This window comes from Stegostoma tigrinum, chromosome 26 (genome assembly GCF_030684315.1).
Source record: "Stegostoma tigrinum isolate sSteTig4 chromosome 26, sSteTig4.hap1, whole genome shotgun sequence".
Lineage (NCBI taxonomy): Eukaryota > Metazoa > Chordata > Chondrichthyes > Orectolobiformes > Stegostomatidae > Stegostoma > Stegostoma tigrinum.
The window spans coordinates 34,965,181-34,986,097 of NC_081379.1; the positions used below are offsets into that span (position 1 = coordinate 34,965,181).

Sequence of the window (20,917 nt, forward strand, 5' to 3'; positions counted from 1 at the left end):
AATGAATTCCACAGGCCCACCACTCTCTGGCTGAAGAAATGTCTCCTCATTTCCATTCTAAATTGACCCCCTCTAATTCTAAGGCTGTGCCCACGGGTCCTAGTCTCCCTGCCTAACGGAAACAACTTCCCAGCGTCCACCCTTTCTAAGCCATGCATTATCTTGTAAGTTTCTATTAGATCTCCCCTCAACCTTCTAAACTCTAATGAGTACAATCCCAGGGTCCTCAGCCATTCATTGTATGTTCGGTCTACCATTCCAGGGATCATCCGTGTGAATCTCTGTTGGACATGCTGTAGTGCCAGTATGTCCTTCCTGAGGTGTGGGGCCCAAAACTGGACACAATATTCTAAATGGGGCCTAACTAGAGCCTTATAAAGTCACAGAAGCACTTCACTGCTTTTATATTCCAACCCTCTTGAGATAAATGACAACATTACATTCGCTTTCTTAATCACGGACTCAACCTGCAATTTAACCTTTAGAGAATCCTGGACTAGCACTCACAGATCCCTTTGTACTTCGGCTTTATGAATTTTCCCACGGTTTAGAAACTAGTCCATGCCTGTATTCTTTTTTCCAAAGTGCAAGACCTCGCATTTGCAAACGTTGAATTTCATCAGCCATTTCCTGGACCACTCTCCTAAACTGTCTAAATCTTTCTGCAGCCTCCCCACCTCTTCAGTACTACCTGCCTGTCCACCTATCTTTGTATCATCACCAACTTCACCAGAATGCCCCCAGTCCCTTTATCCAGATCATATCTATGCTAATCGCTTCCCGCCCCTTCACGGTTAGGTAGTCTGCCAGTACTCACCGGCTCATTCGGATGGTGCTCAAACATGAATTACACCTGAAATATGATACTGGAGGGCTGCCAAGACTGTGGAAGTATATTTCAGCAGAAATCAATGTTATCAGAAGGAAATGGAAACTAATTGATGCCATCATGAAACGTGCATCATTTCCTGTATCACTTCACAATTACTATGATTTTAAAAATCCAGGATTTTTTATTTGCATTTTATTAGCTAAGCACTGTTTTCTTTATCCACCTGTCCAAGTGACCTTGAATTTTGTCACAGTTGCTACCTCAACCAGTAGTAAGCGTCGAAATGAATTCCACAAATCTTTAAATGAAAATATTCAGCATATTTTTAAAAAATATCTTACAGATGCTTTTGTACCTTCTACTCATTATCTTTAGATCCGCAGCTACTATTTTTCAATTTGCTCAGTCTCAAGTTTCCATAATTAAAACAACATTTTTTGCATCACCTCATATTTTGCATTGTTATAATGAAGTGCAAGTTTTCAGGAGCATTTCTTCATCTTTCTATTTCTTCATACCATGCAGCACCCCGGTGAGATAAAACTGAGAATTGCATCAAATTTTAAAACAACTTTTACTGTGCATCGCGTGGGGCTGGATTTTGCCATTAATGGGGAAATGCTGCCACTGAGGCTAAAAGCAGGAAGTGACTTCCATGTGGCGTGCAGCAGAATCTGACAGAGCAGGGTGCAAGCAGCAGACAATAAAGAGATTTCTAAATAAGTCACCATTCAGTTATGCCTGTCCACAAGTGCTGTTGATCAGTGATATCCTTTGCTCAGGTGGTATCTCCAGAGAGAAGGTATCTCAAAGTCCAGGGGCCAACAAATACAGACACTTTGGATTGTCCAAGCAGGCAGGCCCTAGAAATTTGTGTGAGGGTATGATGGAATGTGACAGGCAGAAGATGCCGGTCATTAAACCCTGGCAGCATTTTGCCATAAGGATGCCCATTGGCACCATGGGGTCCTGAATGTTCAGTTGCATGTCCATATAGGAATCAACCCTCACCAACCCATCCCATTGAAACCACTCGGAGGCTATCAAGTTTTAGTTGCTGGCCTCTTTATTCATTCATGGGTTGAGGGTGTTGCTACTGGGCAGCATTTATAGCATCCCATAATTGCCCAGAGGGCAGTTAAGAGTTAACCACATTGCTGTGGGTCCAGAGTCATATGTAGGCCAGACCAAGTAAGGATGGCAGTTTCCTTCCCTAAAGGACATTAATGAACCAGATGGGATTTTCCAACAATCAACAATGGATTCGTGGTCATCATTAGACACTTAATTCCAGATATTTATTGAATTCAAATTCCACATTCTGCCTTGGCAGGATTCGAACCTGGGTCCCCAGAACATTATCTGGGTCTCTGGATTAACAGTCCAGCAATGATAGCCCTAAGCCATTTCTTCTCTGTGCACGCTACTTACAGGGAAAGGATTTTGGCCTTAATTGACCATTTTAAGTGGCTGGGTTATCACCGGAAGGCCATAAGATGTAGGAGCAGAAGTAAACCATTCAACCCATTGAGCCTACTCTGCCATTTATTGCGATCATTACTGATAAGTTTCAACTCCACACTCCTGCCTTTTCCCTATCACCCTTGATTCTCTAAAAATTTATCTTAGCCTTGAATATACTTAATGACACAGCCTGCTGTAGTGAGGAATTCCATAATTCGCTTCCCCCCGAGAGAAGAAATTTATCCTCATCTCTGTCTTAAACGGGTAACCTCTTATTCTAAGATTTTACCCTTTGGCTATAACCTCTCTCACATGGGAAAATAACATCTCTGCTTCTAATCTGTCAAATCTCCTAGGAACCTTGTATGATTCAATAAGGTTGTCCCTCATTCTTCTAAATACCAGTGAGCACAAACTCAAGTTACTTAACGTCTCCTCAAGACAACCCCTTCCTGTATGATATCAGCCTCATGAACCTTCTCTGGAATATCTCCATTGTCTGTATATCTTTCCTTAGATATGGGGCACAAAACTGTTCACAGTATTCCAGCTGAGGGTTGAATAGTGCCTTGTATAGTTTTAGCAAGACCTCCCTACTTCTGTAGTCCAATCCCTTTGAAATAAAGATGAACATTTGATTTGCCTTCCCTGTTATCCGCTGAATCTGGATACTAGCTTCTTATGATTCATGATTGAGAACACTCAAATCTCGCTGTTCTTAGCTTTTTGCAGTCTTTCTCCATTTAAATAATATTCAGCTCCTTTGTTCTTCCTGCCAAAGTGCATACTCTCATGATTTCCCTCATTTTATTCATCATAGCAATGTGCAAGCTGCCCACTGGCAATAAACTGTGGCAGTTGCAGGACATTAAGCTCTCCATCTGATACTTTCCCGTGCCACTTCTCTAGACCTCCCGCCTCCCAACCCAATCACAATGGAACTGGAAAATTCCAGCCAAGTTTTTAAACGCTGCTTATAAAATGTCCTTGTAAAATGTTCAACATTCAAGCCAGTATGAGCATAGGACATGTGCTAGATGTGCGTGCAAAAGCCTGCTTAATTTCTAACATACTTCCTGTGTCCTCACTCTTGTGCCAACACAGCTGGTTGATAACACATCTATTGGATTACAGCAGCTGGACCTTCAGTTCACTAGCAGAAAGTCTATGGAAATTCTGAAATACTCTTTTAAAGGGTCTTGCATTCATTTGTTACATCCAGTATGTGATATCTGCAGTACAATTGTTAAGATGCAAAATGATCTGCAAAATAGAAAGCTTTTCATTGTTCTGTATCCTGAAATTTACATGGAGTTGCCATGGTGCTATTACTAACCTTCAATAAATTCTAAATCACTAAAATTACCTAGATTTGCCTATTACAGCAGTAAAACATCAGAACCGTGCTCCAGGTTCAAGACTACCAATGAGCAACTCAACAAGATATCCGTTAGTTTCTTTGAAGGCTTATAGAAAATCTGGAGCTTGCAAAAGTTTGTAAAAGTGCCTTGATTTATATTAACAACTGTAGCCATATCAGAAATGTGCTTTAAATTAGATTGCCACAGTTGTTGGTTCCCTACCTTCAGGCTCCTGAGAATTAATAGCCCAGAACATGGGGATAACTCCATCAATGTGATGATACATCATTTAACATTGTTAATTTCAGAAATCTCCTACTACCAAGATTGACTGCTTAATTGAGATTGTAAAGAAATGAGCACACAGTATTGACGCAGGAAGTCTGTTTTCAAGCGTGTAAAGTAAGGCATCACAGTTTTAAAAAGCTTCTTATGCTGGTTGCTAATAATTCAGCCGGCACACAGTGTCCTCTGGGCAGGAAAGTTACTAACTTAAAGAATTGATGCATTCCCTAAATTGAGCTTATTCACACGAATGTGGAACTGACAAGAAACCTAACAGGTTGAGTGACAACTCGTACAATTGTTTTGAGAGTGAGGATGGTTTTGGAATTTACTGGTCTTAATGGTCAGTGAACACGCAAAGGCAGGGTACATAATGTATTTGTGTGAAATTATTCTCACTGCTGTTCTAGTGTAATTGTATCCCATTCAACATAAATTTTGCATAAAGTAAGCAGGTTATTGAAACAACAGACAAAGGAATTGAATATATATTTTTCTCTCAATTCTTTCTCAACATGAAACCAAATCAAAAGTGAAATCGACATAAAAGAAGCGATCCAGATGACATATGGTCAAAAATAGCAGAGCCTTAATGAAAAATAATTTAGATGCATGAGATGGGAGTTCTTGATTTGCTAATTCATTGTGGACCTGACAAGGATTTAGACATCAGGAAACATTTTACGTTCTTTGGCTACAGATGGCAGCTGGTACAAAAGAGGAACATTTCTGAAATTGTCCTGAAGTATTGGTATTTTATGAGGCCGGTAAAGGGCAGGAACTGTGATGGACAAGATTACTTAATTAGATGGGAACTAGGTTTCCAGATGGCAGGTTGAGATGTAGAGATGATGTCAGCAGAGTGGCAGTGCTAGTGGCTGCTTCAGCCTCTCACCATGCTGTGTCAAGTTTTTACCTTTCATACATTTGCCTGCCATGTATTATCTCACAATTATTTGAGATTTAAGTCCTAGCTTCAACATTAAGTCCGTAGTGCACGGAACTCTCATGACGACAACCAGTTTGTGATCAGTTCAAGGTAGCGTGCAACAGTGGGATTTGGGTAGATGTATCTGCAATCAGCAGTTTTCCTTTTCCAAACCCTGTGGTATAACGGAGGATCAAGAAAAGGACACGCTGCATGGAAGTTCAGAATCTGCAAGAGTGAGTTGGGAATGGGGACAGGGAGGTGCGTTGGACATAAACGTTGGGAAGAAGGGGAAGGAGGAGTAAAGTGGGAAGAGTGTGGCACCCTGGATACGCTGTGAGTTTGGTGGAGACTGTCAGTTGAGGTCATGAAAATGAGGAGGTTAACCTGTTGGATCAGTATTGTCCGAATGGCAGGTGTAACACAGGGTGTTGGCTGGCAAAGGGAACCTTCACTGTCAGGGAGGAGCATTTAATCTCGTGGGGTGGGGGTCAGATCCAGACTATAGTTGGGACAACAGACGATCTCTTGGGTGAGTTAGGAGATATGACAAAAACGTGAAGTTTGCAGAGGGGAGGGTCTGTGATCAGAGTGGGAATGCCAAGAGGGACAAATGTTGGCGCAGGAAGGATTTGATATTGGAGAGTGACAGACTCCAGGGTAATGGGAGGAGGTTGATATATAGAGAAGATGCAAAGTGGTGTTGAGCAGATCAAGGGCAAGGGAAAAAAGTGTGAATGTGACTGGAGAGTTGTGGAGGTTAACAGTTTCTAACATAAAACTGACATATACCATTTTCACAATGCCTCCAAAGGCAGGTTCAGGTCCTGGTTTGGAAATTGAAGGAGGAGGAGTCCAGTTTGGAGTGTTTTCAGTTTGGATGTGGACATGGAAGGAATGGGAAAGCTCATGGTCATTAATTCTTTCGATGAAATCCATAGACACACATGCTGTCGTATCACTATCTGTTTTTCATGCAATTTGATTGCAGAAATACGTATCCTGCAGTATATATTCGTACAGCCTCAGGAGCAGAAGAGAGAGGCAAAGAGGACTCATGCCAATCAGTAACTGAGGCCACAACATTAGCAGAAAGCAGCACTAGAATGGGAGGTTATCGAAGATTTGACCATCCAGGAAGTGCATAATGGAAAGCAAACAGGCTTTGGTGATGTCAAGGTGATGTCAAGTCCAACCAGCTCAAGCTGCGTAATAACATTTTTGAACAGATGCATAGAATCATAGAATTCCTACAGTGCAGAAAGAGGCCATTCAGCCCATTGAATCTGCACTGACTCTCCAAAGAGCATTCTTACCAGAGCCACTCACCGCTATGCCCCAACCCCACTCAAGTGCTGCCCCCACAGCCCTGTATTTCCTATGACTAATCGACCGAGCCTGCAAATGCTTGGACAGTATGAGGCAATTTAGCATGGCCAGTCCACCTAACTGATACATCCTTGGACTGTGGGCATAAACTGGAGCACCCGAAGAAAACCCATGCAGAGATGGGGGGTATAGCAGATTTTCTTCCCGCAGGATTATAAGTGTGAACCTGATACAGTTTTAAAACAACTCATTATTTCTTGATACCATTTTGAGGCTAGCATTTACTTCCAGATTTTTGTTTATTTGTTTAAGGGGGATGTGAATATCACTCTGAACTAGGATTCATTGAACCAATATATTGCCACTTCAACTGACTGACTTGCAAGGCCATTTCAGTAGGCAGTTAAGAGCCAGCCACACTGCTGTAGGTCTGGAGTCACATGTAGGCCAGTCAAGGTAAGGACGTTTTATCTTCCCCTCAAGGCCATTAGTGAACCAGATGATTTTGACAATAATCAATAGTGGATACATGGTTACCCATTTCACTATCTGTCATGTTTGGATTTGCACCCCTGTCCAGTGCTGTGACAATACTACTATGTCACAATGTCCCCAAATTAATTGAACTTGAATTCCTCCAGTAGTTGTGAATTTAAACCCGTATTCCACATTATTGTTTAGGTCTCTGGATTACAAGCCAGTTGACATTGCCGATACTCCTCCATCTCTCTGTGAGGAGGAGGAGTCTGATTAGCACCTGTGCCAGGGGACTGGACTGTCTCATTCTTCCTCAGTGACTGCTATGACGTTTCTGTGCAGTGATCCCAATTCTAAATGTGACCCCCGTGGAAACATAGAAACATAGAAGGTAGGAGCAGGAGGATGCCATTTGGCCCTTCGTGCCTGCTCCACCATTCTTCACGATCTTGGCTGATTGTCCAACTCAACAGCCTGATCCTGCTTTCTCCCCATAACCTTTGATCCCATTCACCCCCATGTGCTGTATATAGTCGCCTCTTGAATACATTCAATGTTTTGGCATCAACTACTTCCTGTGGTAATGAATCCCACAGGCTCACAACTCTTTGGATGAAGAAATATCTCCTCATCTCCACCCTAAATCGTCTACCCCGACTCTTCATATGGTGACCTCTGATTATGGACATGCCCACTATCAGGAACTTCCTCCCTGCATCTATCCTGTCCAGCCCTGTTAGAATTTTATGAGTCTCCATGAGATCCCCCCTCATTCATCTGAACTCCAGAGAAAACAATCCTAACTCAGTCAATCTCTCATCCTATGAATCTGATACTTACCCTAGTGGATCAGAGCAGGTAGCTGATCTGTTTTCTGCACTGGCCCCAGCATGGTGTAGATGCAAAAATCAGGGTTGTAATGGCGAACATCATTGCTTGTTTGAGAAGTTCATGAATAGCCCACCCTTAGCTGTTGCATTGTCAACTCACAATGTGTTTCTTAAATACAATGCTCTGTCTGTCATATGATTGCCTTGTCTCCCACGCTCTTTGCTGTCTTTTTAATTTCTCCGTTGAGTAGAATAGGAGGGATTCTTGGGAAGAAAGTGCTTCTGATTTCTAATTCTACCTCCTGGTATGCCACACCACTGATAAAACACCATCTCCATGTCGCAAGTGTGAAATTTTCCTTACTACTTCATATGACGCCACTGTCCCCCTTTTGTAGCTTGGCAATCAACTGTGGAATATTTTTCAATAAACAGTTATGGCACTAATCAACAACATCCTTATGTGATCAGCACATGGATACGATTTTATATCAAGGACTTGATATTCACGAGGATCAGCATCTGTGTAGACAGCTGGTGCTGGCTCAGAAATGACTAAGAATTTAGATGTTTACATTGAAACATAACCAAAATGATATAAAATAGTAAGTAAAGCTGAACATCTGTTCATAATTATGGTTTCCAATGAATGCCGAAGCTTTACTTCTGCATTTCAAGACTATCTTTATTATTTCGTTAGATTTTGATGTTTTGCCCAATCCTGAATTACCCTTGAGAAGGTGGTTGTGAGTCTCCTTCTTGAGTCTGTTTACTTGACGTTAGCCTCATAATTTTGTTATGAATATAGAGAAAAGCATGGGGGAGATTGAAATGGATTGATAGACATGGTAACTCCAGGACCCAGGGCTCATATTTTAAGGATAAGAGGTGAACCTTTTTGGACTGAGATAAAGAGAAATTTCTACATCCAGAAAGCAGGACCCTGTGGAGTTCACTTCTACAGAAAGTGGTTGAGGCCAAGCCAAAACATTGTGCTTTCAAGAAGGAGGTAGACATAGCTCTTGTGGCGAAAGTCATTGAGGGATATTGGGGAGTGTGGGATTAGGGTATTGAGCTTGATGATCAGCCATGATCGTATTGAATGGTGGAGTAGGCTCGAGGGGTCGAATGGCCTACTCCTATTTTCTGTATTTCTATGTAATAAAAGACACGTTTTCTTAGATTGAATTGGAGAACTGGCTGTCATTGTGTGGAACATTTTGCATTTACTCTTTAGAAACATATACGGTTTTGAAGGTAATCATGAGTTCTGTGTGGTTAACTGTGGTTTTCCTTAAAAGCAAGAAACACATTGTAAAAAATGCTGAATTGATTGAAACTCTTTTTGTTTTCTTAGAATGAAGATGCAAATGATGAAGCTTATAAATCTGATGGTTCCGAAGATGATTTTGAAGAGATGAACCTTTCATTGCTATCTGCACGGAATTTTCCACGTAAAGCAAGTCAGACCAGCATTTTCTTGCAGGAATGGGACATTCCATTTGAGCAACTAGAAATTGGAGAACTCATAGGCAAAGGACGCTTTGGCAAAGTCTATCATGGTCGCTGGCATGGAGAAGTAGCAATCCGTTTGATTGATATTGAAAGGGACAATGAAGACCATCTAAAACTTTTCAAAAGGGAAGTGATGGCATATAGACAAACTCGACATGAAAATGTGGTACTATTTATGGGAGCTTGTATGAGTCCCCCACACTTAGCTATTATCACTAGGTAAGTGATGGCTTAATATATGTTATTTTGTAGATTACCTCGAAGAGACAAAAAAAACCTGACCTCACAAATGTGATATTCCAGAGACAAGTAAGATCACAAAGCGGTTGAAGTTCATTTCCAAAAGTTGCAAAACACTCGTTCCATTTTTCTTTTGCTTGGAGCAGCAGATGTAATAATTGCTGTATTTACAGTTTGATGTAACAAATGCATTTACTTAGTAGTTGACTTTAACTTATTTGAGTCTCAACAGACTAAATTTATCCTATCATCTTCATACATTCCGGAAAGCATATTGTTTAATAAGAGTGATGAACAAGTACTAAAGGTTTACTTTTCCTTTTTCAGTTCATTCAACTACAATGAGAATTAAGGTGTAACTGGTGTGTCTTTTACATTATGAAAGTCAAAGTTTGGCTAAGATTCAATGTGGGCAAATTGCTGTAGTTTTGGTCATTACACATTCAACTCATAACATTTGAAAAATGGAAGTCATTCTGTAGAGTACTCTTACTGAGGCAGTCAGATCTCATTTCATATGCAACACTTAAAGTAAACTTGATGTGGTTAATAACTGCAGGCCTAAGGGTGACCATGAGAATTTTGGTTTGAAAGGTTCTGTTAAGGTATTTGTATTAATTCTGTAGTATCTATTGTGAGAGAGGCCGTATCAAACCTGGTTCTAGAAGAAATCTAGCTGCCAAGTCCCATAAAGCCAGAAGGTAAGTAATTTAGGGTTCTCAGTAAGCCTTGTATAACTACAATTGGAAATAAAACTAAGGTAGAATCTCAAGGGAACATTAAAAAGTGGTATGAAATGTTTCTGATAATAAAAGCAGTAACACTGGTTGTCTCCTTACATTAAGACAACCGAGGAGTGAAGACCTGCACAAACTTCATGCATGTACCTGTTGACCTTGTTTGATGCTGAGCTCAATGTAACCTGTAATTAACAAAGAAATCCAGGCACCCCTGTACAGCTTAGCACAGTATGTGTCTTTGAACAGAATGCTGTAAGTTTGGAAAGTGAGGAGAAGCTTTATATCTTTTAAACAATTTTTGTTTGTTTGTATTTAATGTTTAACCAAACTGTACTGAATACATTCTAAACTTCCTTTGGGTAAGGAAGAATATTCAACTCTCTACTAGGGAGCAGTACAAGTTAAAGTAGAGAAACTAGTTTAAACTGTACCAGGAGTTGATCTAATTTATTATTTTCAAAGCATACAAATATAGACATCTAACTGTGACTGAACACTGAGTGAAAATTTGAACAGAGTATCGGGTATTGAGTGAGGCATTCAGGGGAAGAGGGGAAAGAGATGCTTCTTTGGTTTTTCTAAACTGCTTCACTCTGTAGGCATTGGTTCTGACTCTATTGCAAGGGGAGTAGGTAACTCTTTAGTGAGTATCTGGTAAGTGGTTACAGTCTGTTACATTGCAAAGGTTCAATATAGCAATGATATGATGGTAAAATTAATAAAATATAAGAAGGAAAATAAATAATTGAATATAACAATTAAACAGCTAATAAAAATACATTAAAAATGGCAGTAAAGGTGTGATGTTGCAGCTGCAGCATGTGGGAGCTTCCGCGTGCTACTGAGATAGAGGCCAATAAGTATTTACATAGAAACATAGAAAATAGGAAACTTTTGTCCCTTTGAGCCTGCTATGTCATTCGATATGATCATGGAATTTACATTGGGAGCAGGAGGATCTCGTCGTCGAGATCCATTTAGGTACCAAAGACAAGACAAGGAAAGAGGTTCTGTGTAGTCATTATGAGGAATTGGGCACAAAACTAAAAGCAAAGCCACAAAGATAATAATCTCTGAATAATTATTTGAGCCTCATACAAATTGGCATAGGATGTGTAAAACGAATGTGAGGCTCAAAGACTGATACGGTGATACCAACGCCATAACTGGGTAAGTTGGGATGGTACTGGTTAGCACAGTCTAGTCCTGACAATAGTAGGACCAGTGGTCTGGTGAAATGTACCACTGGGGAAATAGAGACGATAAACAATGGGGCAAGCGATCAAATTTTAGAAAATGTGGTAAATCAGTGAATAGAGACAAGGCGAGAGGGAAAGGTATTAATGTGGGAAATGATAAACAGGTTATGAAAAGTGGGTCTAAATAGTACAAACTTAAGAGTAAATTAGCACCTAAGGCTATAGGTTACAAAAATAGTAACAGAGCTAAACTAAAGGCTGTGTGACTTAATGACATAGCATCTGAAACAAGCTTGATGAATTGAAAGTGCAAATAGGTATAAGTAAGTACAATCCCATAGGCATTACAGCGACACGACTACCGAATGACATAGATTCGCACCTGAATATTGAAAGATACAAAAAATTCAGGAAGAACATAAACTGACGAAAAGATGCAAGGGCAGTTCTGTTAATTAGTACTGATTTTAGCACAATAGAAAGGAATAACCTAAGGCCAGAAAACTAAGATGTACAAGCAGCTTGGGTAGAGACAAGAAATGGCAAAGTCAAACAGTGACGCATGAGAGTGTTGTACAAGTTCCCAAAAAGTAGCCACACTGCTGCATGCATTATAAAGGAATGAGTAGTGGAGTTTGTCAGAAAATTACAGCAATAATCATGGAGAATTTTAATGTATGTATTGTCTAGAAATACACTGGAGCCAAGCAGAGAGCAGGCTGTACCAGACCCAGTATTGTGCAATGAGATAGGATTTGTTAATTGCCTCATAGTCAATATGTTCCAGGTAGCTACTACCATAATATGATTGAATTTTGCATTCAATTTGAGGGAGAGGAGTGGATCCAAATCTAATATTTTAATCTTAAACAATGGCAGTTGTAAGGGCATGAAAGCAGAGTTGGCTGAACTGAACTTGCAAATTAGATGAAAGGATAGGTCACTAAGATAGATTGGCAGACAGTTAATGACATTTGAAGAACATTTCAGAATGCACGAAATAGATACATTCCAACAAGAAAGGAACATTTCAAGGGACAAACATACCATCCATAGTTAATGAAATATATGAAAGATGATATCAAACTTAAAGAAAAAGTATAAAATTGTGTCAGGTCAGACGATTTGACAGAATATTTTAAAGCAATGCAGGACTGACTAAAAGATTAATAAGGCAAGAGAAAATAAGATTATAAGTAAAATCTAGCCAGATATGTAGAAACAGCTAGTAAGAGTTTTGATAGATATTTCAAACAGCAAAGAGATAACGAGACAAGCATTGACAGAATCCCTACGGTGCCTTTCAGCCCATCGAGTCCATACCAACCGTACAAAGAGCATCCCACCCTGATGCACCGCCACCCTATCCCTGTAACCCGACATTTCCGCATAGTCTGCACATCAGTGGACACTATGGGCAATTTAGCCTGGCCACTCCAACTAAGCTGCTCATCTTTTGACTGTGGGAGGCGACATGGGAAGAATGTGCAAACTCCATGCAGACAGTCACCCAAGAGCCATGGTGCTGAGAGGCAGCAGTGGTATCCACTGAGCCTCTGTGCTGCATTGTTCCTGTAGCAAGTAAGTCTAGGGAATTAATAATGGATTACAAGGAGATGGCAAATAAACTAAACAGATATTTTGTGTTGTTCTTACTTATAGAGAATAGAAATAATATTCCAGGAATATCGCAAATCTGGAAATGAGGGAGGAATTTAAGAAACTTCTTTTTTTTTCACCAGGGAAGTGGTACTGAACAAATTGCTGGAGCTGCAGACTGTCAAGTCCCTGGGTCCTGATGAATGTTATCCTACGATCTTAAGAGAATTGGCTAATGAGCTGCTTATACATTGGTTTTATTTTCCAAAATTCCCAAGATATGGGTAAATTCCATTCGATTCGAAGATAGCAAATGCAGCTCTTTTACACAGAAAGGGAAAGATGTAGAAAGCAGAAAACCACAGGCCACTTAGCTGAGCATCTGCATAGGGAAGATGTTAGAAGCTTTTATCGAAGACATTATAACAGGGCAGTTGAAAAAAAAAGGTAATCAGGCAGAGTCATCATGATTTAGCGAAAAGGAAACCATGTTTAACCAAGTTAATGGAATTCTTTGAAAAAGTAACATGTACAGTGGAGAAAAGTGCATAGTAGATGTACTGTACTTGGATTCCTAGAATGCATTGATAAAATGTTACATCAGAAGTCACTTCAGAAAATAAAATCTCATAGTGTAGCGGTAACATTTTGGCATAGATAGATGATTGGCTAGCTAACAGGATGCAAAAAGTAAGCATAAAAGAGTCATTTTCTGGGAGCAAGTGGTATTTCATAGGGATCAATGCTGGGCCTGCAACTTGTACACTTTACGTATTACTTGGATGAAGGGCAAGAGGAATGGGGCATGGCCTACTCCTGTTCTTAATTTGTAGTCCTATAACTCAGATCCGCTATCTGCACATCAGACAACATCATCAAAGAGTTGACATGCCTTGTTAGGATCAGGGTCTGGAATTGAGAGGCAGGTTATGCTGTATGATTTTGGAAACAGCCTGGCTTTGGGATAGTTTTCTGTGATCAAAGTGGGTCTCAACGAAAGAAGCCCCTGTCTTAAAGTTGGTATAGGTTGTTGTTTATTAATAATCAGGTAACATTTGGTTACAACAGGTAATTTGAGAATGATTTAGAAGCTGGTTAAAAAACCTAGGATCTAGGTTTTTTTTCTCCACGAGATCTGAAGATATTCTGTCTTATCCCCATCCAAGTCAATATAATGTGATGAGATTGGCTGAAGTTTAATGTAGTCTACAACATTAATTCTATTAGAACAACTACACAACATGTTTTCTGTTCATTTTAATTGATGAAATTTTTTGATTAGCAGTTCTTGAATTGGATTGTCTATTGATACAGACCATTGGTTAACATCTAGCTCAGGAATAAACTTGCCTGTCAATATGCCTTCACAAGACATGCTCATGATATCATTACTGCACCTTCAGATTTGATGGTAGATTGGAGAATTTGAGAACATTTTATTCAGGGAGAAAAGGCTAAGAAGAGATTTGATAGAAGTTTTCAGAATCATGAGGGAGCTGGAAAATGTAGATGAAGAGAAACTGTTCCCTCTGATGAATGGATTGAGGACAAGAGGGCACAAATATAAGGTAATTTGCAAAAGAAGCAAATATGAGACAAGAAAAATCTTTCTTCTCATAGCAGTTTGTTAGGGTCTGGAACGCAATGCCTGGACATGTGATACATACAGGTTTAGTTGAGGTTTTCAAATAGGCATTAGATAATTATTTAAATAGAAACAATATTCAAGTTTATGGGGAGAGGGCAGGAGAATGACACCAAGCAGAATGCTCATTTGGATAACTGGTGCAGACATGATGAGCTCAACACCCTCCTTTTACAGTGTAACAGTTCAGTATCTGTGATCATACCATGTGACCTAAGGTTAAAGCAATCTCTTTTTCCATCTTACCTCTGATCATGTGAAGGATGACATGGTCTGGAAATGTGCTGCTCTGTTGTGATCTATTAGCTTAGTGTTAGCGCAGACACTTGTGAGTCTGAAGAATGTAATGCTCATATATAATCGTTAGGCATCAGAAATGTCTTTTGGATTCTTCAATACTCGATGTCCATGTCAGTTACTTCTTGTAACATAAGCATTACCACATCAGATGAAATACCACTGTGGAGGCAAAGTCACACCTCCTTTTATGCTCAAATTCACCACCACATAGTTCACATTTTTCACAATGATGATTACCCATCCCTAGCGTAATAGTCAGGCAGGGGTGAGACTGCCTCTCTGGACCAGAAAGCCACAGATTTTACAGTTGTCAAGCTGTCAACTAGATCTTGGTGCCTGCTGCTGTGTTGGAGAATATTTTGCCTGTGACCAGATGGCCAGCAGCTCATCAGTCTCAGCTATGCAGCTTTCCTGGGGGCCAGTCAGGCATGCCCTGGCAATGAGGTTAATAGGAAGGTGTAACACTTGAACTGTTACATGGATTCAAACTTGAATGGAATGTGTAATGTTACTGGCAAAGAAGGGCTGCTGCTGCTTGTAGCTAGTCCTGTCAGATTTGCTGTTGCCATACGCCACATTCTTGTGCCAGTCTAACTTATCCATTGTAGCTCGTCTGCAGGAACTCTGACACCTGATACCTGCCTATGACCTCTCATTTTGGTGCCTTCTATTTGACGTAACCTTTCAGCTGTGATCAGATGGCCAAAATACAGATGTTTTGTTTTCTGTATGACAATTACTAGATTTTTTTTGATTTTGCAATTACAAAAACTTCTTACTTCGTCTTATTGAGCTGAATTTTACCGAAGGTCAGCTAAGTGTGAATTTCACGGAGGGTTCCTCTCCATGGGCTTTGGAAAATGATCTCACGTAATTGCCTGCTGTCTGCCTCATTTATGCATGCACCACATCTCCATGGTGCCACACTTACACTATCATGCACTGTCCAGTGTCAGAACTATTTGGCACTACTTGGACCTCCTGGAATTCTGGCACTGGCACCATATTTAAAACTCAGCTGTGTACCAGGTCAATTGCTGCCAGACACAAGTGGTCCTTCGTGCTACACAAGGTACAAAGAAAATAACAAAGGAACAGTTTCTGAAGGCACAGAACTGACAGTTTACACATTATTAGAAATAGAAACTCTCATTTGAAAATGTTTTGCTACTTTTGATCATCACATGTTTGACAGACTGTCATAGTACTTACGGTGTAAGGATGAAGCCAGAGATGTGTAGGTAACATGGATTGGCTGTGTTACATTGCCCCATACTGTCCAGGGATGTGCAGGCTAGGTGGGTTAGCCATGCGAAATGGAGGGTTAAGACGATAGGGTGGGGGCCTGGTGTTGGATGGGATGCTCTTTGGAGGATCAGTGCAGACTTGATGGGCCAAATGGCCTCTTTGCAGGCTGCAGAGACACTGTGATTTTATGATTCTACACGGCTATACCACATTAGAACTGTGTTAAAGGGAGTTCTGCTCTTCCTGTAACACCCAGCATGGCATAATATCTTGTCACTGTTCAACATGGGAACCTCACATGTTGGAAATCTTTTAAACAGTTGAAAATGCTTGCATTTCATGTTGTTCCATCGAAGTTAAGGAAAATAACAATACAAACCAAACAAAATTGCATTTACTTCTGGGAATGAATAGAGACTTGACTTTTAAACAGCAACAAATTTACAGTTAGTGAATAATGACTTCACCTCATTCTGATTTATTGGAAGCTGGTGAGAATTCAGCTCTATCTGGCATGTGGCACTGTTGTGTCGTGATAAATGTGGTGTTCCTCCTGCTCCATGCCCTCATCTTCCCCTTCAGAAAACTGCTGCCACTCTCCCGGCTTTTCAGTGTCCATCACGTTCTGTCTTTGCCTCTTCCAGTTGTACAGTGCACAGTGAGCAAGGATTATCCACTCTGCACTGGAAGCAAACAAGTTTAGCACCTCGCCAGCTGTTCCAGGCATCAGCTGTCGCCTTCAGGAGACCTGTTGTCTGCTTCATGATGATCCCTGTGGAAAATTGGACAGCACTGTATCTATCTTCATTCTTTTTTATTGAGTTATGTAACAAAGTCATCAGCCATAGTTGCAGTTCTGTGATGTTCTTCTGAGATATCCTCTGTCTGTGGAGACAATACATCTCACTCACCTGAAAGAAATTGCATCAAGCATGGTAGACTGTGGGCCTCCTGCACCTCCTCCGCAACTATGACTTACTTATGTAGAAACGATTTGACATCTGCCAGAAGTTGCTACTGCAGCTGTTCCTCCTCTATTTCTCTGCGCTGTGGCGACAGCAGTGATAACTTTTGCTGTGGCTGGATCCATTGGTCCCTGTCCCAATGAATCTGCATGAGGACTACCAGAATCAAAACTGATTCTTAGTCAAGTGAGCAGTCAGCATTCACATCACAAGTGACAATTTAGGATTGTCATTTCTGTGGTGATTTGAAATTATTTTCCTGTGTGGTCATCTCTGTAAATGATCAAAGGGTGATGGCAGCCTCATGCACAGAGTCCATGTGGACTGTTTCAATAGCCCTTTTGACTGTTTCAAGAACTTAAAGAGTTCTGGGATTCCACATGGTTGATAAACATCATGATGTACATAATGAGACTGTTTCAATATCCCCTGACAACAATGAAAAACACAAGAAATTTCAAAATTCCCTTTATCATGTGCATCCTGCTGGTAACATGATATCTTGATAACCATAGGAATTAGTACCATTGGAAAGTTACTTAGACCCTATAATTGTAGGCATTTAGCCATTCTATTCCTTGTGCCCCACCTCAAGAATACAACACACATAGGACACAAGATATTTCCTACAGAATCCTGTTTAATTGTTTGAAAAGAAGATTGACCATTAGTATTTTTTATTCCCACTAAATGTTTGTGAACATTCCAATCAGGGAGAATATAACCATCAGCTCTTGACATTCAATAGCATTACCATCAATGAGTGACTCATTATCAACATCCTGGGGGATACCAATAACCAGAAATTGAATTCGGCTAGCCTTATAAAAATAGAGGCTACAAGAGCAGCCATATAAATACAGTGGCTACAAGACCAGGTTAGAGGCTAGAAATCCTGTAGTGAGTAACTCAACTCCTGGCTCTGCTATACCTGTGCAACATCTACCATCAGGAATGTGGTGGAGTACTCCCCACTTGCCTGGATGGATGCAGCTCCAGCAGCAGTCATGAAGCTTGACATTGTCCAGGACAAGGCAGCTCTCTTCACTGGCACTGCTTCTACAAATATTTACACTTCTATTACTGACACACAGGCATAGGAGTATAGTATGTACAAGCTGCACTGGAGAAATTCACGAAGGCTCCTTAAACAACACCTTTCAAACACACAGCCACAACCTTAAAAAGGACTGCGTTTAGAGCCTAACTCATTGGTTGTGATAAAACTCATCCACTGATGTGTCCCTGTCCTCCATTTGTAACTTCTTCTGTGCCAACCACACCTGCAGAGGTCACAGAATTGCCAGTCCATTTGTTGGCTCTTAATGGGCTGTTTCTCATGGGATTCACCACGCAGTCCCATCACCTGCCAAGACAGGAGATTGGCCCTGCTTTCAGCCCTTGGGCTGGGACTCCTGCCAACTCCAAGGAAACCCAGCCAACAATTTTAATTTGGATCCACAAAAGAGTTAAATGAAACAAATTGGATTTATTGTACATCGTTCACAGATGCAGTTTAATGATGCAAAAGTTCTAGAAATTTCTAGAAAATCTCAGCAGGTCTGGCAGTATCTGTGGAGAGAAAGCAAAGTTAACATTTCAGGTCCAGTGACCTTTCTTTAGAACTGATGGTAAGTAGGAAAAGGTTGCTGCCTGGCAGACTGACATCCGCAGAGGCTGAGCGCCAGTTCTCAGATACCTCCTCCTATCTCCCCCGGACCATGATTGCACCATGGACCATCAGGCCATTATGCCCACATGGTCACTAGCCTCATTTCATCTAGTTACCCCCTTCCACTGGCCCCCAAGCACCCAACCTCGCACAACCTGCTTCTGCCTCCCTCCTAAAATTGACAACAAGACTGCCAGACAGACCTACTATTTCTGCCTGCTCCTGCCCCACACAACTGATCTCTTCCTACCTCTACTTGATTTGTTTTTCTCCCTTTGCTCAGTCCCTTATCATTTACATCCACAATTCCTCTGAAGCTTTACATCCACTTCAGAATTTCCAGTCTGTGGGCTCAAGCTGCCTCTTCTTTACATGTCCATTCCCCATCAGGATGGTCTAAGGGGTGTCTGCTTCTTCCTGGAACAGAGGCCTGAATCATCCCTTCAGCCAACAGTCTCCTCTGCCTGGCCAAGCTTGTTCTCACTTTGATCAAATTCTCTTTTAACTCCTCTCACTTTCTTCAGGTCAGAGGGCTGGCCGTGGTACCTACATGGGCCCCAGTTATGCTTATTCCTTACGGAGTATGTTAAACATTCCTTGTTTCAGTCTTATTCCAGCTCCCACACATAACTCTCCTCTGGTATATCGATGACATCATCGATGTTATTTCCCTCACTCGTCCAGGATTGGAAAAGTTTCCCTATTTCGCTTCCAGTTTTCACCCAGCCCTCACCTTCACCTTGCCCATCTCTAACTACTCCCATCACTTCCTCAACGTCTCTGTTTCCATTTCTAGGGATAGGCTGGCCACCAATATCCACTACAAATCCACTAACTCACACAATTACCTGGACTGTACATTCTCACACCGGCTTCCTGTAAAGATTGCATTCCATTTTCCCAATTCCTCCATCCTTGTCGCATCTGCTGTGATGATGCCAACTTCAATATGGGAGCCTCTGAATTGTACACCTTCCTTGTCAACTGAAGATTCCCTAGCATTGTAATTGGCAGAACCCTCAGCCGGGTCTGACCTAACTCCTGCATTTTAGCACTCACCCCATCCCATCCCTCCCACAACAGCAAAGTATCCCCTTGGCCCTTACCTACCATCCCATCAACATCCATATCCAGAGAATTATTAGCTGCCATTTCTGCCACCTCCATTGGGATGCTATCCCCAGACACATATTCCCCTCCCCTCCCTTGTCAGCCTTCTGCAGGGACCATTCTCTCTAGGAGAGCCTGATCCATACCTGCTCCACTCCCAAAGCCTCCCCACAACTTCATGGTACCTATCCCTTTAACCACAGAAGGTATAACACCTGTCCATTTACTTGCTCCCAACTCAGTATCCAACGGCGCAAACACACCTTCCAGATGAAGCACTTCTTTACCTGCACTTCATACAATCCAATCTACTGCGTTCACTGCTCGCAAACAAGTCTTCTGTACACAGGGGAGATGAAGCCCAGACTGGATGACAGCTTTGCAGAACACCTACGATTTATCCGCAAAAAAAGACCCTGAGCTTCCAGTTGCTTGCCGTTTCAACACACCACCTTGTTCCGTGGCCACTATCTCTGTCACAGGCTTGCTGCAATTTTCCCCTGAAGCTCAGCACAAACTGGAAGAACAGCACCTCATTTTCCACTTGGGAACACTGCAGCCTTCTGGACTTATTATTGAATTCAACAACTTTAGGGCTCGAGCACCTTTCCCCATCATTTCCTCCATTCCCACACAGCAGGCCTCAATGCCATATGGGCTGCTACCACACACTATCCATTGTCAGCCGCCAGTAGACCCCATTAGCAGCTATTCGTTCCCCCAGACTGATCTTTAATGAGTTATTTGCCTGTCCAACTGTTTTTCTGTCTCTTTGGGCTCTATCTCCATCTATTGTTTACTCTCCACCACCCGCATCCCATCTTCTGTACAAAAACGACCTTTTCCTACTTACAGAGATAGCAGGAACTGCCGATGCTGGAGAATCTGAGATATCAAGGTGTAGAGCCAGATGAACACACAGGAAGCAGCATCAGAGGAGCAGGAAGGCTACCGTTTCAGGTCTGAAGAAGGGTCTAGACCTGAAACTTCAGCTTTCCTGCTCTTCTGATGTTGTTTGGCCTGCTGTGCGCATCCAGCTCTTTGCCTTTTCCTAGCTACCATCAGTTCTGAAGAAGGGTCACTGGACTTGAAACATTTCTCTCCACAGATGCTGCCAGACCTGCTGAGATTTTACAACAATTTCTGTTTTTGTTTCAGATTTCCAACATCTACAGTTC

General features: G+C 41.4%; 1 protein-coding gene across 1 annotated transcript in view; it reads left to right on the plus strand.

Annotated features, from left to right (window-relative positions):
• Window positions 1-20,917, plus strand: part of ksr2 (kinase suppressor of ras 2) — a 304,655-nt gene that overhangs the window by 221,389 nt on the left and 62,349 nt on the right. The window contains exon 15 of the mRNA XM_048555715.2: window positions 8,864-9,240. Within this exon, the coding sequence (XP_048411672.1) occupies window positions 8,864-9,240 (377 nt within the window). The remainder of the gene's footprint in view (window positions 1-8,863; window positions 9,241-20,917) is intronic.